At 38.3% G+C, this 26,914-nt stretch overlaps 1 protein-coding gene across 2 annotated transcripts; it reads right to left on the bottom strand.

Annotated features, from left to right (window-relative positions):
- Window positions 1–9,244: 9,244 nt before the first annotated feature.
- On the bottom strand, window positions 9,245–26,844 carry pgap1 (post-GPI attachment to proteins inositol deacylase 1). 2 transcript variants are annotated; one of them, XM_042427239.1, is made up of 27 exons: window positions 26,566–26,844; window positions 25,286–25,318; window positions 22,852–23,005; window positions 21,036–21,211; window positions 19,368–19,539; window positions 18,140–18,300; window positions 17,749–17,801; window positions 17,581–17,647; window positions 17,261–17,366; window positions 16,933–16,991; window positions 16,554–16,637; window positions 15,881–15,930; window positions 15,746–15,797; window positions 15,587–15,664; window positions 14,262–14,337; window positions 13,778–13,851; window positions 13,624–13,675; window positions 13,480–13,546; window positions 13,273–13,378; window positions 13,119–13,157; window positions 12,736–12,920; window positions 12,316–12,546; window positions 11,634–11,769; window positions 11,297–11,347; window positions 10,887–11,098; window positions 10,416–10,520; window positions 9,245–10,318 (listed from the first exon to the last, which is right to left on the bottom strand). In XM_042427239.1, exons 1-27 carry the CDS (start codon window positions 26,695–26,697, stop codon window positions 10,180–10,182), a joined length of 2,850 nt encoding a protein of 949 aa, XP_042283173.1. In that variant the 5' UTR covers window positions 26,698–26,844; the 3' UTR covers window positions 9,245–10,179. The 2 variants fall into 2 exon arrangements, with proteins under 2 accessions (XP_042283173.1, XP_042283174.1); XM_042427240.1 differs by lacking the exon at window positions 25,286–25,318.
- Between the last annotated feature and the right edge of the window lie 70 nt (window positions 26,845–26,914).

Below are 26,914 nucleotides of genomic sequence, written 5' to 3'. Positions count from 1 at the left end.
AAATGCCATTTTCTCTGCCATGTATACACGTAATATGTACTTAAACCTGCAGTGCGGAACTCTTCCGTCCCTTCTGGCAGTGAGAGTAATTACAAAAACACTGTCAACACATGCTTATGTCGTAGGCTCCACTATAGCCAACCCTGTTGCTACTGTTGTGGCTGTAAAATGGTGGATAAATTGATTTGAGCGTCACATAACCTCAACGAAATGACTTGTTTCATTATCAGAATTTGATCTACTCGGTGCAGTAGCATTTGGAACATCTAGAAGAGCTGAACATTTAAATTATTTTATCCACATTAAAGTTAGCAGAGGGCTAACCAGAAGTAAGACGGCTCGGCCGGCGGAAGTCTCTGTTGCGCATTCAAACAGCAAGCGTGGGAAAGTCGCTACCGACACCAGATTAAAAACTCTAGTATACTGCAAAATACAGAGTAATTTAACTGGCGGTGATAGGTTTAATCAGCATTGTGTCAACTCGTTTGACAAGGACTTGAATATAACAGATTACATAATCATTTATATGTAAAAGTTCAGCACTATAGCTTTAACAAAAGACTGTAGATAGGGAAAGTGGAGCAGCTAAATGAAAGGTGAGATCATTACAAAGAGCGATTTATCCTTGTATTTAAAGTCCAACTAAATCTTAAACTAACACAAACTATCCTCTAGAAGTCTAAATAAGTTGGTGTTCACCGCTTAACATTTTACTGTTTGTTGAATTCAGACACATTCACGGGGAACATGCCTGTTAACATGTTCCCCGATTACCCACATAACCTGGTTTCTCTGAGTAACCTGGTTACGTAAGTGCATGTTAACACACTGATAGATGTTCAAAATTATATTTTTCTTCTCTTTCAGCACATAGTGATCTGCAGGAAGTTTTAGATACATATAAGATCAGTCTGAGAGGGAGCTGTAAACATGTGACTGAAGGAAATGACGAAGCAGGAAGTGAAACCCTCTTAAACAGTATCTACACTGATCTCTACATCACAGAGGGAAAGAGTAAAGAGGTGTGGCAACTTGAGACAGCTTCTAAGATGGAGACCCTCCATGACACTCCAATCAAGTGCCTTACCTGACCAACAGAAACACACTAGAGTTGTTCTGACGAATGGCGTTGCTGGCGTTGGAAAAACCCTCTCAGTGCAGAAGTTCACTCTGGACTGGGCAGAGGGCTTGGAAAACCAAGATATCAGTCTGGTGATTCTGCTTTCGTTCAGGGAGTTGAACTTGATCAAAGATGACCAGTACAGTCTCCTCATGCTAATCCATGATTTCGATCCAACATTACAGAAGGTCACAGCAGAGAAGCTCAATGACTGTAAAGTTTTGTTCATCTTTGACAGCCTGGATGAAAGCACACTTTCACTGGATTTCAAGAACTGGAAGGTTGTGTCTGATGTGAGACAGAAGTCATCAGTCAACGTGCTGTTGACAAACCTCATTGGGGTGATGCAGAGACAGTGGTCCTCATCATCAAACTGTCAAACCATCAAATCTGATCTGAAAGTATTTGTTCTCTTATTTCATGACTACACTGAAGAATTGATCAGTTCATCTTTCTCAGAGCTCTAAGAACAGTCTGACTGCAGCCTGCAAATCACTGGCTCTGATTTCACTTTTCAATTTTCACATTTCAACCTGCCATCCATTTGTTAACTTCTGTTTCCATAAAACTGGATTTGTTTGGCTTTGAAAAAAAACTTTTACTATGGCATTTGTTCAGTGTTGCAGTAGGGACTTGGAAGTGTGGGACAAGTGCATTTAGATAAAAAAAAATCATATAAATAATCAGTAAACAAAGAAAGTGGTGTTTGGACCCATAAAATGCTTTATAAATTTTATTAAATCACATTATTTGTAATTTTTTTTGTCAAGATGTGTAATAACACTGAACATAACAAACATCATATGAGAACCTTTAACATAAATGCAAAATTTCACTGCCCGTAGTTGGACGAACACCTGAAAAAATCTTTTTTATGGTGCTGCAGACATAGTATTTTTTTGCATTTGGATGCTTAGACAAGCATTTGAGGATTCTGGAAATTCCTTCAGAACATTGGTTAATTATTATATAATGTTAATTACAGTACTGTGCAAAGGTTTTAGGCACTTCAGAGGGTTAAATTCATATCTATTTAACAATAACTTTAGAAAGACGCCTGCATGACAACAAGCCCGAACATATAGGAGTCCTGCAACAGATGGTTTGGCCCCCACAGAGCCCTGATCTCAACATCATGGAGTCAGTCTGGGATTAACATGAAGAGACAGAAGCAGCTGAGACGCCTAAATCCACAGAGGAACTGTGGCAACTTCTCCAAGATGCAGGAACAACCGACTAAGTATCTGAAAAGTATCTGAAAAACTGTGTGCAGGTGTTCAAAGAAGCAAAGCTACTCACATTAAATATTGATTCATTTAAGTTTCCTCTGTTTACTGAAGTTTGTATGAAGTTAATTAATAAGCAAAAACTATTGATGGAATTTTTTTGAAAGCATCCTCACTTTACTTTTCGTGCCTAAAACTTGTGAACTATTCCTATATAACTATCCCACAAACTTCTGGATATACATTCAAAACAGGCACTCAGGAAAGGCAGTTTAAACAAAACTGAAGTAAACATGATGCAAGGGTTTATCTATTCTATTGTCCAGTATTAATGGTTGTTTAGGAAAGAGTGACTAAATTTGAGGTCACTTTTACCATTAAAGCCCACCTAAAGCACACCAGTTTGTTGACCTCACATAATTAACATACATCTACATCTGTGTTGAACTATGCAGAGGCCTCATCAGCCAGAATAAGTGAAAACTGTGCATGGCCTTTAAAGCATATTACTTTCATACTGTTTTACAGCGTTATCGTAAAATATGCTTGGAAGCTTTCGCCTCAGACTGCAGTTAAATGTAAATAATGGTGTTTGAATATTTAGACTTGTGTTGCAGAGCTCTCAACCTGACCACAGTTCAGAAAAACACAACCACAATTAACTTTTCTTGGTTTTATTGCAACAACAATGGTGCCAAAAATTGCACAATTTGCCCATTTACAATGACATCAGATAAAAATGTGAGAAATATAAAAAAATCAAAGCAATCCATTTTGACACAACGCTTAAACCTGAGGATTAAATACTCTTCCACACTAGAGCCTCACCAAGAAAATATAAAGAAAATAAACAAAAGAAATCCCTCTATCAGCAAAGGTCAGAGGACTAACTAGTTCTGCACAACAAGGACCAGCCAGCAGGAGGTTACAGGTTTTAAAGTCACTCTAGAGGCAGAAGCAAAAAAAAAAAAAAAAACCCACAAAAAAACGGATTAAGTTACCAGACTTTAAAGCACTTACAGACAGTAGAAACATTTAATGAGGTTTACTTCCATATTACCAGATAAACACTGTTAAATGTGACCTGTATTATACTACTTACAATCAGGTGGTGATAACTCTTCAACAAGAACCAGCTTTGATTTATAATTTATAATTTCATAGATTGTAATATTGGCTATCATTGAGCCACTTCTGTGTGTATTATATTAGTTTTATCTTAATGTGCTCGGGAGATTGATGACATGCTGAAACAACACTGGAATAAACAAATTACCAGGAGATCCACTGATATTTAACACACACATAAGAGTAAAGTTACTCCAAAAATGGACAGACGCATGGTGACAGTCTTTCCCAAGCTTTTGATTTTACTGATTATTTTAATGCAAAACCAAATGCTTGAAATAAAAAAAACTGCCATCATGCTTTCATCCTTTTCTTGGAGTAACTTTACTCTAAAACTGCACAAAAACTGTGAGTAGCAGTTAAAAAGCTCTCTTCTAAAGGGGAATTTGGTTTGACTGAGCAGTATGTTTAACTATAGAGCCTCTTCTTTGTTTTCATGTTTGTTCAAAAAAATATTTTTTTGGCAGCTGCACAGCATTTGCAAAGTGGATGTTTACAGTGATCAATTAAGGTGAGTGGAGCGGACGATGCATTTTACTTAGTGTGCTTTGATTAAAATGCTAAAAATAGCTTTGGATGCAAGAAAAGTAAGTTCATAAAAACAAGGGAGACATCTTTAAAAAAAAAAAAAAGATGGATTTAGGCTGACATCTGTCTTTTTTTTATCATCCATATGCTGCATAAGTGAATGTACATTTGATTGACAAGCTGATAAAACAACAAAAACAGTCTGAGGCATCACCTACTGTACTATCAAGACAGAAAGGTTACTGGACAATAAGCTCTGTGCCTTAAAAAAAAAGTGTCACTGACATTCAGGATGTTACAAAACTCACTCACACTTTTACGTTTATGCAAATCATTTTTGACTCATATAACGACGCCATGACAGACACTTGAGTCTATTATCTTTTGCCTCTGAAATTGTACACAGGGTGCTGATATATATATATATATATATGTATATATAATTAAGTTGTCAGTTACAGTTAGGCTGAAATTTGATTTTATGACCACTATTAATATTATTAATGGTGCTGTTTCACTCGATTTACACAAATTATACAAAACAAGCTTGTCCAAGTAATTTTTTTTCCTACATTTAAATACATTAGTGACTGAACAACTCTGACAACAATGTGCAACCCTCCATTATACTTCCCTTTGCCTGAATTCAAACTATGTGATCACATGTTACACAACTGAATAAATGATAGATGTACATGTTATTTAAAGCTGCACAACAACAAGAGAGCAACAGGTTTGTTTTTTTTTCATGGTTTTAAACTGATAGTATTTAAGACTGTGTGAGTATGAAACTTAGATTTGGATTCCCTGCATTATGTCAGTCCAAATCAGGTTTTCAACCTTATTCTGGACATGTACATTTTAGCTGACTTTTAAGTGTCTTTTTCTAAAATTAAATATATTAAATTTATAACAAGAGATGAGAAACACAAAAACTGTTACCTAAATCTAAATTCCTAATATTCCAAAACATCATTTTGTCTGAGAAAAAGTCAGTTTGGAAAGAAAACCTTCATGTGGAACTTCGTCTGGGACAATGACATGATCACAGTGAACACCGATAGAAATCACAAGTATATTTATATAAAACATAACTCGTCTCTACTGATTTGTTCTACATAGTGTATGCCACCGATTCACAACGAGGCAGACAATGTGCATCTCGAAGCACAACAACTGCACCAGACGGACGTGGGCACAGAAAAGCAGATCACTTACACCACTAGTTTTGTATAAATTCACACACACACACACAAGTCGAAACATTCAGTGCAGGTACATTCACATTGCGGACAACAGGGCCGTCTTTGTCAAGCACATTTATGTATGACTGTTGTTGATTGGTCCCTAATGAACTTATCTTTAGTATCCTGTTATTATAAAGTCACACAAATCTAAAAATCATACTACTGTGTTGAGGAAACATTACTGAGAGTCAACACATTCACACAGAACCAGTGAAGTACACTTACATTTACTGGAGGCCTTCATCGTTTTAGCCAGTACACAGATGTGGCACTCAGCTGACAGACGACTGAATGGTTTTAAACTGACAGGCAGCTGTGAAACAGACGCACTGCTGCATACACAAGAAAGCAGAAAGGCACAGCAGCTGCTTCACTGACAGGAGGGTGTGTGAGCAACAGCAGGAGGATGTAAGACAAAGCAAAAAACAGTAAGACACCAGAGAGGCTAAAAAAAAATTAAAACAAAAAGTCAACACTGAGATGAGAGACACCAAAACCTGATCTTTTTGGGATCACTTCCCTCAGTTTTTCTGCTGACGTCATGACAACCACATATACGGTTAATCACTAGTCATAAGTTCAAGTTGAAATCGTCCTTTAAGATTTAATTAATCACTTAATGGGTAAGAGTAACTCGGCTAAGTCTTAAAGGTTATTGGCAACAAAACTGACTGCAACAAATAAAGCAACAAAATGTTAGGCCTACATGCCAATAACAAAACACCACACACACACACACACACACACACACACACACACACGCAAGTACACACAGGAAACAGTTTTCATCATAACAGTCTACATGAAAGTTTGAAGCAACTGTGGCGAGAAAATCTCCCTTCTGATTTCTTTTCATTTAAAATCCAAAAGCGTCATATCAAACATTGCATCCTTTTTTTGTCTCACCTCGCATCAAAGGATAAAGCTGATGATAATTCTTTTTTTCTTATTGTCAACACATCCAATGTAAAGATGACAAGCAACAATGAAGTGATCCTGCTGACAAGTATTGTGTGTGTGTATCCAAAGCCTGATATATCTTATTCCTTGGTGCTGTAGACCTCCGTTATTGTCCCAAAACTATTAAAAACACGTCGATGAGTCACACCGCTGCACCGGGTGACATGTTCCTTTATTATGAAGAGTTCGGGCATGTCAGTTTGTTTAGAAACGGCTCCAAAAGATTAATAACAGCGATCATGTTTTCAGTCTCCTGAGAGTGGTCCCATGTAAGGTAGATGCGACTGAGCATGTGCAGCAAAGATACTTTTCTAGCTTGTTGTGCTACATATTAGAACCTCTTAAGTTTGTGCTACATTGTACATCATTTTAGTATAAAGAGGCTGTGATATGTAGCCTCTGGAGACTGAAAACTTGATCACTGTTATTAGTTTTTTGGAGCCGTTTCTAAACAAACTCATGTGACCAAACTCTTCATAATGACAGCACATGTCATCCAGTGCAGCTGTGTGACTCACTGACGTGTTTTTAATAGTTTCTGGACAACAACGGAGGTCTACGGCACAGAGCAATAAGATATGTCAGGCTTTGGATACACACACACACAATACTTGTCAGTAGGATGAGTCCATTGTTCGTTTGGCTCTGCACATGAGATTTGTTGACATTAAGAAAAATATAAAAAAAAAATCACCAGCCTTATCCTTCAAGGAATACGTAAATTTTTGAGACACGGACTAACAAATGGAAATACTGTAGAGAAAAACACCAGCCTTTATGTAGCTCTTAAAAAAGGCTCAAATCTGGAACCATAACAAATCAAAGTCTAATTATAAATTACAAAATGACATTCAGATGGCCACACAAGTTTTTGTTTTAGTAACATCAAGACTTGCTATGCTGCTCCATGTGTGGTCGACTTTAATTTGCAAAACTGACATACAGTTTAGCTCACAAATGTTGTTTTGTGATCTGCTTTAGTTAAAAAGGTATTCAAAAGAAAAAACAACTCAGACAGAAAGGTGGTGGACTTCTCATACTAAACACTGGCCATCACGACAGCTAACCATCCCTTCATACAGCAAGGAAAGCAAAGAAAATTTCATTTTTTTTCTAAACTTGAAGTTGTTTTGATTAACTGAAAATTAATGCGTATCAGCTGTAATACTGAACAAACATCCCATAATCCTCCACTGAACATAAATCTGAGGCTGCCTTAAAGTTTAACCTTCTGTAATATATCAATTACTATATAAGTTTCACCAAGAACAACTTTTTTTGCAAAACTGTATCAAAATACCAACAACCACCAATAATTATAGTCATAATGAACCTGACGAGCTTTGTCTTGTAGTTTGAACATGTGACTGTGTGTCCGTAATGTAAAAAAAAACAAAACCCACTCTGAATATTAATGATTTGTTCCATCCCCGTTTGCTAATTTGTCTGTTTAGCATATTTATATCACAATCAACTCATTAGCGTTTGGTGTGATTTCATTGAACCTGTCAACACTTCATTTAACACATACAGAGATATTGGAGGAGGCTTCTGGCATTACAGCAGTGCTTATACAGCATTAACCTGCCTTGTACTTTTTTTTCGTTTGTTTTATTTTACAGCATTGATTAATGGTGAATAATTAGGATTTTTTTAACATTGAAAACCTCCACTTAAAAGTCAAAGAAACACTCTTAAAGCAAGATATGATGTTTATATGTTCAAATGGACATGCAACAGAAGCTTGATCCATCTCTTGGACCGTCCTCCAGGGGCCAGATGCATGAAACTGACGCACAAAGCCAGAAATATGCAAATGCATTCTTTTCATCAGATTTACAAAGCTATGTATGGAAGAGGATTTTAGGGCCACGTGAAAAATGTATTTAAGTTCTGCCAGACAAAACTGAGCAACACACAGTTTTCTTGTTTTTGAGAGTCATGGTGGTTTAAAAATGTTTATGGTTGATCGGCTCTTTTCAAAAAAATTCTGACTTTAATCTCAGAACTCAAATTTTTCACTTGTGGCCCTTATTCTCTTCCGTAGCCGTGTGTATGCAAGTTCTGTTCTATAAATCTCAGACATTGAGGAAGTGGGTGCACATGTACGAGCCTTATTTCCACTCCCACAATCAGCTATAAATGGATAAAGACACAACCTTAACCAGCCGTTTTCATATCAATATAAATGCTAATTATTCTGATTTTAACAAGAGGACAAGTAAACATGGAGTGTTGAGTTACAGTAAATTTACTAGTTTTGATTAGTTTAAGTGGAGACGCAAATCTTTTGCATGCACATTTTAATTGTTCTGAAACTCCAAGTTGCCTTTGTACTTCGAACACTTGGCTTGTTTCTTTCAAATTGGAAAATTCACCACTTATTTGTTCCCATAAGGCTTTTAGGGGCTCATTTTAAATAAGCTCCTTGCTTGGTGTTTATTTAACAGTGGCTGTTGCCGGAGTGAGTGAAAGACAGAGTGAGTGACTACTTGTCACACGGGGCCGCGCTACACAGAAAAAAAAACAGACAAACTAAGGATACAGATGTCAGTGCCACCTTAAGATGAACACTGGTGACATGCCAGACACTTTTCCATTTCCATCAGACGCGCTTGAGACAGACGACTGCAAAAGTTTCTATCTCTGAAAAGTTTCTACAGCTGTCAACACAGGCTGTGTAAGTGAAGCTTAATTTTAGGCTTCAAGTCTATTTTCTTCTGTTTTACATGCTCGACTACAGTGAGTGTGTATGAAGCTCTGAGTGCTACCAAGATGCAGGTGACCTACACTCAATACTGCTGCTCTGCTAGCGAGCTGCTTTTGCTACGGAGGCATTGTATGGGAATTGTTTGACTCCGCCACTGTGTTGGAGTAGATTTGAATCCTCTTCTGAACATTATGAGACAGATTAGAACTAGAGCTGCGACAACTAGTCGATAAATCCATCAACATAAAATTAATTGGCAACTATTTTTTATAATCAAATAATCGTATTTGTCATTTTTCAAGCAAAAAGGCCAAATATTCTCTGGTTTCAGCTGCTTTTCTTTATCATATGTGATAGTAAATTTAAAGTCTTTTGGTTTTGAACTGTTGTTCAGACAAAATGAGCAAACTGAGAAATTGTGAAAACTGTGCCATTTTCTCAGTTTTTGAACATTTATAGAAAAACTGATTAATTGAGAAAATAATCAGCTGATTAATCGATGATGAAAACCGAATGATTGTTAGTCACAGCCCTAGTTAAAACCTCCACATCTAGAAAAGCCTTTTCCAGTGCAGACTTTAGTTTTGCCTTTCATTGATTCTGTTCTGTATAAAAAAAGTGAATAACGCAGAATGTAAACATGTCCACTTTGGATTTTCTTGGGGAATGAACGTATGACACTGCCATCCGGTTATGTGGCAGTGCTACAAACAGTCGGTAGGTAAAGATAACACACAACTATAAGTCATCGCTAAGCTGTAGGCAGTGTAGGAGTTAACAGTGTAGTGACCACAGTGAACAATGCCACTGTGGACAGCGGAAAAACAAACAAAAACAAAAATGACACATTTTAAACAGTAACACCCTGTTGAGAATCTCTAGTATCAGTAGCTTCACTGGTAGCGGAGTTCTTTCTCCTTGAAGGCAGAGCCATAGATATACAGAGTAAGGCAAACTTGGTTTCAGGTCAATCCAACAGAGCCATATTCGCACCAAATGTTCCAAGGCCATTACATCCTCTCGTTTTAAAAACATCATGTAATCACCACGGAGCTTTTAGCGCTAACATTGAGCAAGCAGTTCCCCAAGCTATGTATGTCTATGGCTCTGCTCCACAGCAGACAGATAAGAGTAAGTCTTCCCGGGACAAACGAGGTTCCCAAAGTGTGACTCAGTCTCAACCAGCTCCAGTGAGTCAAGCTGTAACTTAGAGAAAGGCTTGTTATGGTAGAGATGAGGGCTGACACCAGCCAGATACCGTCAGAGCAGACAACACAAAGCCAGAGGGACGAGTGTTGCCAACAGGAAGTAGGTGACTCTGTAGAGGTGGAGTGGAGAGAAGATCACCATGGCGATGGCCAAGGGCAGAGGGAGGCAGGACGTCAGAGGCAAGAGTTTACTGAAAGAGATGAAGGAAAAGTTGCAGCTGATTTCCTCTTTAACTCCGATAGGATAATACCTTTAATAGTGAATGTGTGTGCTGGTGATGCACCTACCTGTTGCTGAGTTTTAAAGTGTTGCAGTTAATAAGCAGCATGTATACAATGATTAGAGGCACAATGTGAGGCCAACAAGGGTCAGGATCCAACTGGGTGGAATACCTGCAAAGGATCACAACTTCGGTTAAACACAGACACAAATTTCCACCATGTGTACCCCCTCACCTCTGTTTTATCACTTTATACTTAATGTATTCTTGCATACATTTACAATGTAGTGATATAACAATACAGGAAATATAATCTTACCAATATAGTCCTTACAGTCAGGTGCTGATATGAACACTGAGAGAGGTTTTCCTCGCTTTTCTGTTTTTCTACATGTAGTTTAATTTGCATTTTTCTTGATAAATATGTGGAATCAATTAGATTTTTTATTGAATATGGGGTAATAATAAACACAGCCTTCAGTGCGTTGCTCAAAGACACTTCCGCAGGGCTCTCACATCTGTCGTTTTAATACTGTACCTCAGGTTGCGGATCCAGTGGAGAAGTGAGGGTGCGCTGAGCATGACAGGTAGTGTGAGGACCGCGGATAGGCAGAGGTGGAGCTGTAGATCATCCCTCACCTCCTGCAGAGCACACTCAGACAGCAGGGGGGCGCCATTACATTCCTTAGACTTGGTTGGGGTCTCAGCATCGACTGTGCCATTCTCAGCTTCTTTGTGCTTCCGGGGAGCCTGGAAATATTGTGGAAAAGTTAAGTTGTTATTATTATGAGTGTTATTTTGGAGGGATTAAATTGTAATATTGTAAAAGTTTATTATCTTTCGCTCTGCATTCACACCAACTGCAACCACATACTGATGATCAGATGCTGGCCCCTCAGGTTGCTTGTGTTGTGACTGCAGCGATACAGTTAAACCTGAAAGTCTTACCAGATTCAGCATGTGACTCAAAGACCTTTCAGTCATCTGTAGCCTTAGTACCTAAGCATGCAATGCAAAACAAAAACAGGTCACAGAATTGTTTAAATTGCCTGGATGAATTATATAGAAGCCATTTATTATATTATTTATTATTTATTATTTATTGGGCAGGTGATGATGTGCACAGTCCCACTGCAATTTAAACACCTAACAATAGCATCACCACTGCACACTCTACCTATTGATCAGCTTAGGATAACATTGGATAAATGAAGTCAATAATGTATTTAATTGTTGCTACTCTGTAAATGACTTCATTTGTTTTATACATTGTCCTGAGACTCACCCTGTAAAGGTGGAGCAGAAAAGCAGCAAATAATGAAAACGCCCCACAGGACGTCCCGCCCAAAACAGCCAGACACAGAGTGATGAGGAGCTGGGTCCGCAGCTGCAGGGTGCCGCAGTCTCTAGAGACCGATGGTCTGCACATAAAATAGAAAATATAAATCAGCAGCCAGGGTTAAAGTTATTATATTTAAACCTGCAATAACTACTTTTTGGCCACTTGGGGGCACAAGTTATGAAGGCAACATGACATTTGATCACATTTTAAGCAAACAGTTTCCACATCCAGCAGTTATGGAGCAACATTATCATTCATTTGGAGTCGTGTTTCTGTCCACCTGGTGAACGTAAGTCCAATATTCTCTCTCTTTTAACTTTTTGTGCTTTCTACCAACTCCTGAGGGAAATATATGGCTCTTAAGCTGCTAAATGGTCCGCTACGTTCACCAGCTAGTCGCTAACTGTCTCTTTGCTGTTTGATGCTAAGCAGGTATGTACAGCGGGTTCACTACGAGAGACACCTTTCACATTATATATTGCCTTTACCTACATTTATTATGCAGAATATTGATTGTAGCTCCTTTAAATTACATTGTTTAAAATGTATTTCAATATGTATTCAGAGTGCTAATGGACCATACAATTACAGTTTCAAGTCTCATGCCTCTATGTAGACACTTTACCTGTGAAACGGAGCTAATATTAATGAGATCAGGCGCATGATGAGACGAAGGACTGCGCTGCCCCAAAATGCCACAGCTGCCCCGAAGAGGTAGAGGAGTGGGGACATGAGGCGAGGCCATTCTTCGACTGGTACCACTCCCTCATGAAATGTTACATCAGAGGAGGTTGGGGGGAGGGCATCCATAGGGGGGAGGTAAAGAAGTGACCAGACCTCTTTAAACCAGCTACAGCTGAGGGGAGAGACGAGCAGGAATAAGAAAAACAAAGCAGAGTTTAAGAATATCTATGTATTTTCATAGAATATCCCAATTAGTTAGAAGGTTGTTGGATATGATTGGAAGCTCCACAAAAAGACTAGTAAGTGGACCTCTTTTTCTAAGATTCATGTTTTGATTCAACAAGAGACTCTAAATGCCTACCTAAGTAAGATGTGCAGAATGAAAACAGGCAGGTTGACTTTATGAGGCTGCAGGCCTTTGCCCACCACCTGGCTCATGTGTGCAGCACGGCCAAACTTCTGGATGAAGGACAGCTGCCCCCCGCAGGCCAGGAGGAGAGTTACAGCTGTGTACACTGGCACCATGGGACCACAGAACCTCAGTATCTGCCAGATATGACAGAGCAGGTCAGATTTAGGCTTTCTCCTGTTTACTTAATGTCAGGAAGAACAATAAATGTATGCATAAGTGGCACCTTTGTTTAATTACAGAGACAAGATGGTTTCAAATGTTTGAGCAGCAATGATTAAAAATGTCTCAATGATAATCAGAACTCAAGGATACACTATAATAAAGTTGTTTACCTGTCCCAGCACCCTGGGTAACGAAGTCCTTACTGACACCTGAGATTAAAATCAGAGTATCAAAAAAATCATTATTTTCAAATGTCCTTTTTTGATGTTTAAAAACATCATTATAAATCTCCATCAGGATGTAGAGGAAAACGAGGATTAGTACCTTATACTGGCAGTTGGGGGCAGTGTGGAGCTGAAGGAGGACCCCTGAGGTGTTGTCTGAACGACTTGTATGGAGCATCCCTGAGATCTCGGTCACTGATGGCACACTGGTGATAACAGTGGTTAGATGAGAGAATACGACGTGTTAATCTGCTGTAAAAAAAAGGTAGAAAAAACCACAGCTGAGACAGACTTTGACATCACTAACCTGACTGTGATTAAAGAGTCCTCCCTGAACCACGGGACCTTCATTCTGTACACGTTGGGCAATCGATCTGTAGACAGACACACACTGATCATTATTACATTTTAGTTTGTGCACGTGTGCCCACATCACAAGAGACAAACTCACCTTTATACACTTTGCACTGGCTGGCAACATTAATTCTGAAAGCCTGATAGACCTGAAGACACAGAGATGTTCAAAGTTTAGTGACACAGTAGTGCCAGACAGAGATGAAGAGTCTAGTATTTTGACAGCACATAATAATAATAATGAAACATACCTGGTGAAAGTGTTGCAGCACGATGGTGTGAAGAAGACCAGAGGAGTTGACTGTAATATCACTGACGGTCAAACCTGGAAAGCAAACACTTATTGAGATGGAACGTGTCTCTTTTCACTTGAAGGTTTTAGAGTTAAAAGTAGAGCTGCAATTATGAATACTTTATGATATATATGGATTACTTATAATGGATTAGTGGTTTGGTCTATAGAGTTCAAGGTGACGTCCTCCAATTATTTGTTTTGTCCAAACAACAGTCGACTGCCTATCTTTGGATTACAGATAGGCAGTTTACTTTCAAAGAAGACAAAAGAAACCAGAAGATATTCATTTGTATTATATTATATTCATTTGAGAGGCCAGAACCAGAGAATTTTGACTTTTCTTTCTTTAAAAAAAAAAACTAAATAAGAGTATTCGATTATCAAAATAGTTGATAATGAGACTAATCGTTGCAGCTCTAATTAACAGGAAGGTAACTTACCAAAGGACAGGACATGTGGTACTGGGACAGACAGAGTTTGTGATGCTTGTCTCTGCCACTCACACTCCACCGTGAACTGTGGAAGAAACAGACAAACATTTGTCATTTGCAATAAAGTAACATTTGTGATAATTCTGATGAAGGTTGACTGCCGGGTTTGTGCATTTTAAGAACAACTCTTACTGGCAAAACAGTTTTTTTAAGTTTTTTTTTTAAAATTGTTTCTAAGGTACTGTGATGGTGTCATCTCGGGGTTTGATCTGGTTTAATAAACTTATCTTTCGTTAAAACACCGATGTGTCTCCATTTTGTTGTGGCCTCTTGAGCCAGGTCATCACAGGTACCCTTTGGAGTATTTGCCTACTTTCAGTGCTATGGAGCAACTTTTTTGTTTGTTGTAGAGCATGTTGGTGATATGATCCCTGCCAATGGTTTCACACTATTCCACTCATGTAAATGTGGTGGAAATGAACTAAGAATCGCAGCGTTGTGCTGACAAAGGTAGGAAAGAAAAAGCCTTCCAGGAAGTAAATATGTATGCAAACGATGCAACATTCAAACTAAGAAAAATGGGCTTTGCAAACATTTTATGAGGAAGAAAATACATTCAATGTGTTTGTTAGACCTCAAGGACGCACACAGTGTGTTTCTACAATATACAGCAAACACACTGGAAAGCAACTCAGTTTCAGAAGTTTGATTTAAAAGTTACAGCTTCCTCTGTACAGCTTTGGTACAGACTCTATTACCATTTAATCCACAAACATTTTGATGTTTGTTTTTATTTCCAATTGTGGACTTCCAATTCCAACCTTACGAAATATTTGTATTTACACAGGACCTGGACAATTTTTTTTTTATATACGTTTATCTGTGTTACGACACACACAAAGACCAATAGCCAAACATCAACAAGGAGCCACACACACAGTTAACACAACCATGATGTTTAAATTTCTGGATCCACTGGCAACATGTCGTGAAGCAATTGTAGAAGCATGTAGTGGACTTCAATCATGTTGCCAATAAAACACATCTGTTAAAACCAATGTTATTATGCAACAAGTGTGTTAATAATTCACTCCCACAACAGAATAAAATACTTGACATACAATATATGCCAGATCTTGTTCTCATGACTCTTCTAATAGTTGCATTCATTAAAAAAAATCAGGAACACCAGTATGTAATAGACATTATATTGTTCTGGTGTATCAATGAAGTCTAAACTCTGCCTATTCTGTTACTTTTTACTGTTTATTCTCTCACAACAGCCCAGCAAGAAAAACAGACAGAACAAGGAGAGGAGATGAAGTTTCAAGTACCTGTTTGCCATTGAGGTTGGAGGCTGAAACAACCAGATGAGTAACTGAAGACAAGTCACTGAGACTCAGAATAAGGACCTGAGGAGAAAGACAGACAGTTAAGAGCATCCAATAGCAGCTCAGACTGGACTAAACGCTGTCTGTCTAGAGGATAATTACCTTGTATGGAGGCAGAAGCTCAGTTTCCATGGACAAATCCACTGCATGCACACTGGAAAAAAAGAAGACTTCCGTGTATAAAAAGAACACCAAAATGTCGATTGAGAATAAAGGTGGTGCTAATCATATTCCTACCATGAAGAACCGTTCCTGTGCACGCAGCCGTACACCCAGCTTGTCATCTCCTGTTGAACAACAATAAAAAATGAGATTCACCTTTTTCTTCTACAGTTTGTTTTTGAGTGGTGAGGATATTGCAAATTTCCTGGTACATGTTGACACAGACAAACAAGACCTCACATATTTCAGTGATACATGACAACGCAGATACTTGTGGACAGACTTTCAACATACCCAACCTATTTCTGCCAAATCGTCATTATATGTGAGGGATCATAGTTATTAGAAACACTATGAAACAAGCTGGAGAAAAAACATTTTGAAGATAAATTAGTTTTTTATATATTTAAGCTCAGCTTTAAGGTCCCAGTAATAATTTAAAAGTACAAGCCATGACTCAGGGTTGTGTAATAGATCTATATAGAACAATAAATGCACCAGAATATACATTTGTTTTGTGTATTATCTCAAGTCTGGATTAACTCCAGTGCTTCATTTGAATCCAAACATTTTAAAAATAGTATCTGAATAGATAAACTATGATTTCTACTTTTCTTAAGGTGCGGCTGTCGCACTTCAATCCTCACCTCCTTGTTCGACACAATATTTAAAGTCAAAACATATAAATGGAGCATTGTATAAACACACACAACCTCAGACCAACATTAGCACAACTCTTGAAACTCACCAGGTTGTTGCTGCGGCAGTAGAAATGGCTGTAGGCTTTCCTGCGACTCGACAGGGCAAACATAAAATATTTGACCTGTCCCTCCTGTAGACAGACAGCGACACTGAGCACTTTGAGCTACAGACAACTGGACATTCTTTTTTGTAAGTAATATAATGTTTGTCTGTATGAGAGCTTTGTTCTCTTAGATAATTGTTGAAATAACTACGCTACTTACAACCAGACATAGGTTGTCTTCAGTAAAAAGGGCTACAGTAAGGTCATGAATACAAATAGTAGTGGGCTGAAAATCTCATGTGCAGTCCTCAAATATGAATTATTATTCTTGTTAGAATGTACATAAGGAGTTCCTTTATGTTATTGGAGTAAAGTATGGTACCTTTGGTGTGCTGTAAGCCAGACGCAGTGTGTTTACTTCACTCCACGCTTCAGGAATATCTGGAAAATTACAAAAAGGGCAAAAACCAGATGATAAATTAGTGGGTTTTTTTAATAGTATCCCTCCAACAAAACTTAAGTCATTTGCTTTATAGTGTGGAAAAAAAACAAAACTCTGAATATTTTATAGTATGCAGCCAGTGAAGAACACTATCAAGAAAACAATCAAGACAGACTGACAAAAATACAAAACAGACATAAAGATATGGCGTACTGATATATGATAAAAACATATGGATCAGACAGTCAACTGTAAACAAGAGACTAACCTAAGATGGAGATGGAGGTGTCTTGAGTTTCTCCCACCATCCTGACAGGGTGTCTGATGAAGTGATGGTTCAGAACAGCCATTTTCTTCTCTGGGTTTTCTGTGAACTAATAACAACACACTGATAAGCTTGGAAACAGATGATATGCTTAAAATAAATGCTTATCTGAGATTATAACATTTCACAGGCTTAGATTTCGTTGGGAGGACACATAACTCTCACTCATCTTCTGTGATGACATCCCTCTATATTTGCTCTTGTAACATTTTTCACACGTTATCAGATTTAAAAAAAGCAGCGTCACTGTTTGTTGTTCTGACCTGTCTGGTATCAGGATCGATGAGGTCAAAGAATGCTCTGACAGTAGCGAGAACGAGCTCTTTGCACCTGGAACACAAAGACATACACACTTGCACATCTGCGTAATATTTAAATATAGTTCCAGAGAAACAGCTAAGTCTACAAAAACAGAAAGCTATGTCTTTTACCAAACGATGGACAGATGGTCAGTGGATACCCATGTCCTCGGGACTGCAGTTGCCTTGGAAAAAAAAACAAGAAGACATTGAGACATTAAGTGAAGAGTGGTGCAGGACCAAACACAATCTACATATACAGTATTAGCTCTTTTCCAGCGTTAGCTCTTTTAGTGTTGTCTGCTATGACGTCTAACATGGCAGGAAGTACAACCCCAAGAGCAGGGACTTGTTTTGAGGTGCCGGAACTTCTGTATACAGCAGTAAGTGTATAAGAGAACAAATAAATGAGTCCTTAGTCCCTCTTCCTAGCAGAAAAAGTAGAGTTCATAGAAAAGTTTCTACGGTTTATCAATCATTTGGTAAAGCTCAACCTGACCAGCATACAAACTATGATACTTACCACCAGTGACAACTTATTGGGGTCTCCTGGGGGACAAGGTAGGGATATCAGACCGGAGCGGACCTGGTAGTCACGGTAACCACCACCAACCGACAGGACTGTGACGTTCCTGAGCTTTTTCGCCTGGCTCACCCACTTCTGTCGCACTGTAGAGTAGAAATCTACACAAAACAGAAAAATATTTTTCAATTAAAAAAATAAATCAATAACATACATGAAGGCAGCACAATATTAGGAACAATTTAATGCACTCCTACACCACCACCATCACCCGCTATGACCTCAATAATAAACATAAAGTAGAATTATCACCTTTCTGACAATGTCAACAACAACTGAAAATGTATAAGCTTCGTAAAAGTAGAATTTATGGCAGAGCTGTTGTATTGGGTTGCATTAGATTGCACAGGTGTTCCTGATAAAGTGCCTGGTGAGTGTATATGCATACATGGCATGTGATATTGCCCCCTATTTATATTTAAATTCATATCAATCAATCAATATTCATTTGTTTAGCACCTTTCACACAGGTTAGTGCAGTTCAAAGTGCTTCAAAGATGACTGACAAGCCGATGAGACAGAACAAGTCTAAACCGTAAACACAACAACAAAAAAAACAAATTTGAGACCAATGCATGTGAGAAAATGAAAATGATGAAGACCATCCTGCAGCAGGATAATGAGCCCAAACATACCTCAAAGCTTTGCCAGAACTACTACTTTTTATTTAAAAAAAATAAAAAGTAGTAGGAAACAAGGGGTGAGACAGAGATGGGTATGATATGCAACAAAAGACTATATATATTTTTAATGACTCTTGTTGGCCTCTAATGTCTTGTTAACCTGTAGCGACAACCTTATTAATTAAACAAAATCAGTGAAGGTATTTTCCTGAGGAAGATGTGTAGTTGGTTGAAACATTGCAAAACAAAACTAAAGGGAACTTTGGTTTAGCCAACAGGTACTCCTTGCATTGCAATGTAAAAGTTCTGTGGCAGTTTGAGCACCATACAGTATGTGAGCAAGTATGTACTGATTGTAGTGATTAGTTCCTCCTTTCTGGTTGAAAGTATGCAAGTAATCAGTGAGATCAGCTGTTGTTGTGTTGGCTTGGAATGAGGACATCTCTTAGTTGACAGGTGGCTGAAGAACACTGGAATTTTTCTTTAAATTGGACACCAAGTATGGATGTACCGTTCAAGAGTAGCTTGAGTAGAGTTGTTCTTACCCAGCAGGTATGGGTCCAGGGCCAGCACTGGAGCCAGGTGAGGGGAGGCCTGGGTGATGATGAGGCTGACCAGATTGGTGTTAAAGCGGGGTAAAGTGTACAACGCCCGAGCTACCACTCCTCCCATGGAGTGGCCCACGAGCACCACACTCTGAGGGGGGTTCTTCAGGTGCTGGCAAGCCAAGAAAGTGAGAAAACAGACAGTCAAAACCCTAATGCTGCGTTCACATCACAGTCATTGACTGGGAAACTCAAACCTCTCCAAAATCACCAATGTATCTGACTTGGTGCTTCATAATACAGAAGTACTTGAAAATGTAGTAAAATGGAACGCCTCGTATCAACCAAAGACTATTGTTCATGGTGATTAAACCCAAATATAATGAACATGTTGTTATGTTGTCAATGCACAGTACTTTTAACCCTCACTGGGCCAATTCTGTAATCATACAACTGTCTTGAGTAGTCGGATGATGTGAACGCTTGTAAACAAAAAGTCATAAACATGGGAATTTTTCTCATCAATCCACTATGACATGAACCAGTCGATAACCCATTTAGGTCAGGTTATATGCAGTGGATTCAGGAAGTATTCAGACCCCTTCATTTTTCGTACTTTATTGTGCAGGAGATTTAATTTTATATTAATAAAACTGGCATTTTTGCTACACCATTGCCACTGAGACCACACTCGATAACCCATAATGACAAAGAATTTCTTGCAAATTTATTAAAAATGAAAAACAGAAATCTCTCATTCATGTAAGTATTCAGACCCTTAATTCAGTACTTTGTATAAGCCCCTTTGGCAGCAATTACAGCTTTGGATGAAAAGCGTCTGTAAATTGCCATTTTCAGGTCTCTCCACAGATGTTTTATGGGGTTTAGGTCTGGGTTTTGGCTGGGAGGGCCAGAGTCTTGTCCTGAAACAACTCCAGTGCTGTCTTGGCTGTATTGCTTTTGTTTGTATGCTTGTCATCTTATCCATTTAAAATTAAATCTACAATACAATAAAGTGTGAAAAAGGGGTTAAAGAGTCTGAATACTTTCTTCCAGAAAGTAAATACACATTTTTATATAGACACATTTCTTGTGTCCTCTCCTCTTTGATGTTGCACTTTGTGTTTGGCATTAGGTGTGATGATTTTTGAAGACTGCTTCTTCTGATAATTACATTACTTGGGCACAAATGATTTGACCTCACTGGAGCCCAGTTTAGTTGTCTCATGTTGCTTTTAAAGCTCATGTCCTAGAGCTGATTGCCAGAGAACTTTTACAGCTAGTAAAAGCTGCTGGCATTCAACCGAATATTAACACCTCTGTAGCTGTGTTTGGAACTGCAAAGGTTACAGGTTAAAGCCACTTAATGTACTGATTAAATATTTGTCAGTGGAATATCTACTGTTAACTGTATTTTCTGATCCTAGTGGCTGCTTGTAATGTTGGCAATTGAGGAATTTGGGATTGCACTATTGTGGCACTGACACACTGACGTTTTAATCAGAGAGACTTACTGAATGCCTTTAAGTTGAATGTGGAAGGTGATGGAAAGTGATATGTGTGTGATATGTATCCCCCGCACTGAAATATCACTCCACCAGCAACATCTGTCATATTGTACAGAGTAAGTAACACAGTCTGACAAGTGGATGATATTTGATGCCTGACCTTGTAGAGCTTCAGGATGGCCTTAATGCTCTCATGCAGGAAGTGTGTCTGTCGGAGCAAACTGCCGCCGTAAAGAGCCACCAGCTCCTCGTTGAAGTCCACAGTGAAGACATTGAAGTGGAGACCTCCCTCCATGTTTTCAGCCTTCCTCAGGGCCACCGAGCCCAGCGAGCGAGCTTCATGAAGACATTTAGACACGAGGCAGGTAGTGTTAATAGGCTGGGTGTTTTTATAGACAAGTAGAAAGTTGATTCAGATACAGACGAGTGAATTAAAGTGAATTTAGTTATCACACTGGTGCTGGAGGAAGAGCATTTTACAGTTAGACAGAAATATAATTAGTCCTAAACTAATCACCACCTTATGCTTAGCCGTAATTCTGCTCTGCTATAATAATTTACGCAGCTTTTATGTGCAAATTATTTTTTTATTTTTTGAATTATTGATAAGAGTCATCGCCTATTGTGCTTCTTCACATCCTCAGGGCAGCTATTCATGACCTAAAAAGGAAAACTCTCACTTTACAGCTCAAAAGGCTTATTAAATTTACATCAACTTCCAGCAATGCCCCGATCTGATGATACGTCTCTTTTAGTGATGCTAGTATCTTATCGAGGTGTTGTAACTTGTGAAGTTGGTAATGTTATCAAAGAGCAGCTGCTGTTAAAAATACGGCGTTAAGGAATTGAGAGCATGAACCATCATCGTTACAAACAGCACAAACAAAAGGCGGTGTAACTACAAAAGGTGTTTGTTTTCACATGAATGAAAGCGCGGGTGTTATCCTCCTACACAACACTGATAGCACGAACAGGGGGCCAACATAATCTCAGAATGGATTTGTATCATAAATAGCAGCTATTAGTTAGAGAAAACATCATGTCACCAGAAGGTCCAAGGTTTGATTACTCAAGACTGTATAACTTCCAACTCCAATATAAACATTGATCATTAAAAGAACTCAACTGCTTTTTATGCCTTTTTTACAGGATGCTATTCAACAAATCCAACAACGCGTTCGTCCATCTCAATGCTTTTTGACTGAAGATGTAAATGGGTCAAAATTGTATAGTTTCCTTTTTAAAAAAAAAAAAAAAAAATGGCCCAGGCCCTGGGCACTACAGTTTATATCCAACAAGAGGAAGTCAGTTTTATTTATAGTCAATGCAATTTCATTTGTATAGACCGATATCACAAATGACAAATTTGCCTCAGGGGGATTTTACAAGGAAAGAGCATCCTCTATTCTTAGAGGTCTATTCTGTACACACAACCCTTTATGGGAAACTTGTTGGGGACTATTTTCAGCTGCGGATTAATCCACATTTGGTGCTCAAGTGAGTATTTCTGGCAGCAGGACGTTGTATGTGGGACTGACTCAAAATAAACTACATTGTGTGTGTGTTCTTGGTAATGAAGGAACATGTCACTCAGTGCAATGGTGTGGTTCATAATATGTTTATAATAGTTTCTTGACAGAAATGGAGCTTCATGGCACAGAGGAATGAGACATATCAGGCTTTAGATACACAGAAAACAGTTGATTGTAGAGCTGCAACAATTAGTCGATTTGTCAATTAGTTAACTATTAAATTAATCTGCAACTATTTTAATAATCAATTAATTGTTTGGAGTCATTCTTTAATTAAAAAAACGTCCAAATTCTCTGGTTTCTATGGTAGTAAACTGACTATCTTTGAGTTTTGAACTGTTTGTTGGGACAAAACAAGACATTTGAGGACGTCACCTTGGGCTTTTCTCTTCTGGTTGCAAATTTAAAATTATTATTAACCCTCCATTTATTTTGTGCACTTACCTTGTTTATAACTGCCTGCATTTCCAGGCAGGAAGAGAACAGGGGCACCGGTGAGTTTAAGGGCACGGGTCTCCTGGGCGTACAGACCCTCACCGTACAGGTAGAGCCCATACGCTGGGTACAGTCTGGCCACACGACGAGGCAGGGCCACCCGCTGTGAACCCAACATGCATGCACACAGAGATGGTTTTATGTTAAATGTAATAATAATAATAATGAGAGACTGAAACGGTGGATGACTAGGGTGATACTGATATCAGTATTAGAGAGTTTAAATAATCAGATAACAATATCTTGGCTGATATTTCAGTGCAGCCATTTATGGGTCGGGCTCTACTGATAACCTGCTCTGACTTCATATCACATCAACACCAGGGTTTCCCTCAAAAAAATGTTAAGACAAGGTGGCAGATCTTTACACATCTTGTCCCCTAATCAGTTTAGCTGATGGCCTAAACCAGTGGTTCCCCACAGCCCTTTAAGATGAGCTCAAACACCCCCTTAACCAGCACCCAAACATGTTCTTATGAATGGATTATTAACTTGGTATTATTTTATTCTACTGATTAGATAAAAATGGATATTGTTACAATATTTTTTTTTATATAATTGAATTGTTAATGTCAAGGTTGCTTTGGTCAAGTTTGCATTCCTACCATTTGGCGTGGCAGAAGCTTGACCTTTCAACTGGTTATAAATTACTTTTAGCTTCTATTTCAACTATTTTTAGCTGACTATCTCAACTGTTTACATTACATATGTCAAACTATTTCAACAGTTTATACATTGCTTTTAGCTAACTATTTTAACTGTTTAATCCATTATCTTTAGCTGACTATAGTTTACATTACATATAGCTCACTAGTTCAACTGTTTATACATTAATTTTAGCTAAACAATTTCAACCACGTTACTTTGAACTACACATTACTGTAGCTAAACTAATTCAACTGTTTCAGCCATTACTTTATCTATTTCAACCATTTATCACTTTTAGAAAACTATTTAAACTTCTCTGCTGTCTTGCTAACTAGTTTTCATGCACTTTCAATTGCAACATGTGATAACAAGTGACTCAGGTTGATGCAGCTTGTTATTATAAATTTCTAAAGATCAGCATTACACCTATTTTTTAACCCTATTTGGCTGTTTATTTTCCTCCTTAACACAAATATGTGGATATATTATTTCAATCAAAGCACAATTTAATTAGTTGAGCTATGAAGCAACTGCGGAGATACCCTTGTTGGGAATCACTGGCCTGAACAATACCCCAATAATACATACACTGGCTTTTGCTGTGTAATAGAGACGTGGCACCATTCCTCTGAAGGTTTGCATTATATTTCATAAAAGTGTGTTCACTTTGTTAGCAGACATGGTTTCGAACGAGGTGGCTCATCCACGCTATTAAACACTGTGGAAAACCCTGAACACTGACCTTATTCTGGTATAGTTGACCTTTAATGAACGCAAGCGATGTCCAGGTCATTATTAAAAGTCTTATATATACTGTACAGGTGTATGACTACACTTAGGACTGGGAAATACTTGGTTATCATAATATTTCTGATTGAATACCACTGACCATCATTCTATTCGGCTGAAACAGTATCACTTCACTGTAAAGCAGACCAGAAATCATCACAGCTGATTCACAACATTACAATAACCAAAACCCCAGATCATATCTGATTTGACATAATGATATTCTATACTGATATTTCAGCCCTATCAGTACGTTTTTGTTCGGAAAAATGTACTGAATAACGTTATCCTTACTCATCTGCCCCATATAATCACTGCAACTGCAAACACTGAGCTAGTCCTGATACAAGAGAGAGCTGCAATGATAAGATCAATCAGCGGAAAATTAATTGGGAACTATTCTGATAATTGATTTGACCATTTCAGTTACGTTAAAGCAAAAGTCCTCTGGTTCTACTTTCTCTAGTGTGACAATTTGCTGTTTTACTTGTCATATATGACAGTAAGTTGAATATCTTAACATCTTAGACGGTTAATCAGAGAAAACATTCACATTGAAGACATCATTGTGGCCTCTTAGACATTGTGAATCCCATTTTTTTTTTCACATTTCATAGACTAAATGATTAATAGAGAAAATAATGGAAGATTAGTCATGACAGGAAAATAATCTACTAGTTCCAGCTCTACAAGAGAACCGGTCCATTAACCACATAAACAATGATATCTTATGATATATGTGGCTCTTTTCATTCTTCCCCCTTATACCACAACAAATACACTCCTGTCTGAACTCAGGTTGATACCCATATAGTGCATTGCCTCCAGCTGTGCCCCACTTCTGGACAGATGAACACATTAGTGAGCATGAAGAGCAGAAGAGGACGACCTACATTGTATTACTAACATCTTAACCTGGCATTTAGGGTGTGTGTATTTAACATACGTCCATATCTTGCAACGCTGATCTGCTGCTGACCTGCAGGGAGGATTTAGGGATCAGTGATGGTGGAAGAAGTACTCCGATCCTTTACTTAAGTAAAAGCACCAACACAGCAATGTAAGAATACTACATTACAGGTAAAAGCCCTGCATGAAAAATCTTACTACAGTAAAAGTACATAAGTATTATGAGCTTGATGTAGTTAAAGTATTGCAGTAAAAGTAGTGGTTTGGTCCCTCTGACTGATATATTATTATATATGACATCATTAGATTATTAATAGTGAAGCATCAGTGTTAGAGCAGCGTGTTACTGTTGTAGCTGCTGGAGGTGGAGCTAGTTTCAACTACTTTATATACAGTTAGCTAGTTTAGTCCAGTGGTTCCCAACCTAGGGGTCGGGCCCCTCCAGAAGGTCACCAGATAAATCTGAGGGGTCGTGAGATGATTAATGAGAGAGGAAAGAAGAAAAAACAAAGTTCTGATACACAAATCTGTTTTCAGTTTTTGGACTTTTTCTCTAATCTTTGATTTTTGCTGAAATATTGGATCATTTGAACATTTACTGAAATGAAAGCATGTGAGAAGTTTAGAGGGAAAAATCACTATTTGGTGGAGCTGTTAACAACTCATAGACATGTGAAATGTGACCCCGACTACACACTGCTTTTTGTAAGACGTCAAAAGACAAAAAAGGTTGGAAACCACTGGTTTCATCTTTAACAATGTGTTGTATTTTAAAAGCTTGTTATATTATCCATTGTGTCAAATCTTCATCTGAAAAGTAACTAAAGCTGTCAAATAAATGTAGTGGAGTAGAAAGTACAATATTTCCCTCTGAAATATAGTGGAGTGGAAGTATAAAGTCAAATAGAAATACTTAAGTAAAATACAAGTACCTCAACATTGTACTTAAGTACAGTACTTGTACCAGTACCAGTACTTTGAGCCACTGGGGATCAGAGGGTGATTTATGGTTTCATAATCTGGCTAATTTGGGCGCTAATCTAATCTGAATCCCCTACAACCACACACAAATCCAGCTAGTCAGGCAGGTGTTATTCATAGAAAGCCATTGAGGGAATAAATAGTGAGCTATGTAACAGTTAACCTGACGTTACTTGCTCTGTCAGGTAGGAGGTTTCAGGAAATAGCTTAAAAAGATGCTTGACAGGGATAATTAACCTGATGTAATAAACCTATGTTTAGCAATACGGAACGCTAGCTAGTGATTTATGAATCTTTTATGATGTATAAATGGTGATAATTAGCCTGAATACTTACGCGGTATTCCGGGTATTCAAACATATAGGTCATACTGCATCTGTTCTCCTCGAAGCCAGTCAGCAACTCTCGCAGGCCAACCGCCAGCAGCCCCAGAGATAAACCGTAAAAAACCACAGTGGCGAGTTTCATGGTTCAACTGTAAGTCTCGGTTTCAAATTTTATAGCTGGGCAATCTCCATGTTTCCATTTTCAATCAGTAAACTCCTCTGCCAGGGGGGGAAGACACCACGCAGGCTGTCATGCACACCGGCGACTCTCAACCCCACAACAGGAACCACATACTATACAAACACAAGTGATTGACAGGTCGCTCGGCCAATGGGAGGCGAGGAGTCAAGGAAGCGGA

Source organism: Thunnus maccoyii, chromosome 11, assembly GCF_910596095.1.
Source record: "Thunnus maccoyii chromosome 11, fThuMac1.1, whole genome shotgun sequence".
Classification (NCBI taxonomy): Eukaryota; Metazoa; Chordata; class Actinopteri; order Scombriformes; family Scombridae; genus Thunnus; species Thunnus maccoyii.
Note: the sequence above shows the minus strand (reverse complement) of the source record. Positions and strands in the feature narration are given on the sequence as shown.

Coding starts and splice junctions, on each gene's coding strand:
- pgap1 (XM_042427239.1), bottom strand. CDS start 26,697: ATGAAACTCGCCACTGTGGTTTTTTACGGTTTATCTCTGGGGCTGCTG. Junction 16,638..16,932: donor TGGCTTACAGCACACCAAAG/GTACCATACTTT, acceptor GTCTGTCTACAG/GAGGGACAGGTCAAATATTT. Junction 13,158..13,272: donor CCCCCAACTGCCAGTATAAG/GTACTAATCCTC, acceptor TTTTAATCTCAG/GTGTCAGTAAGGACTTCGTT.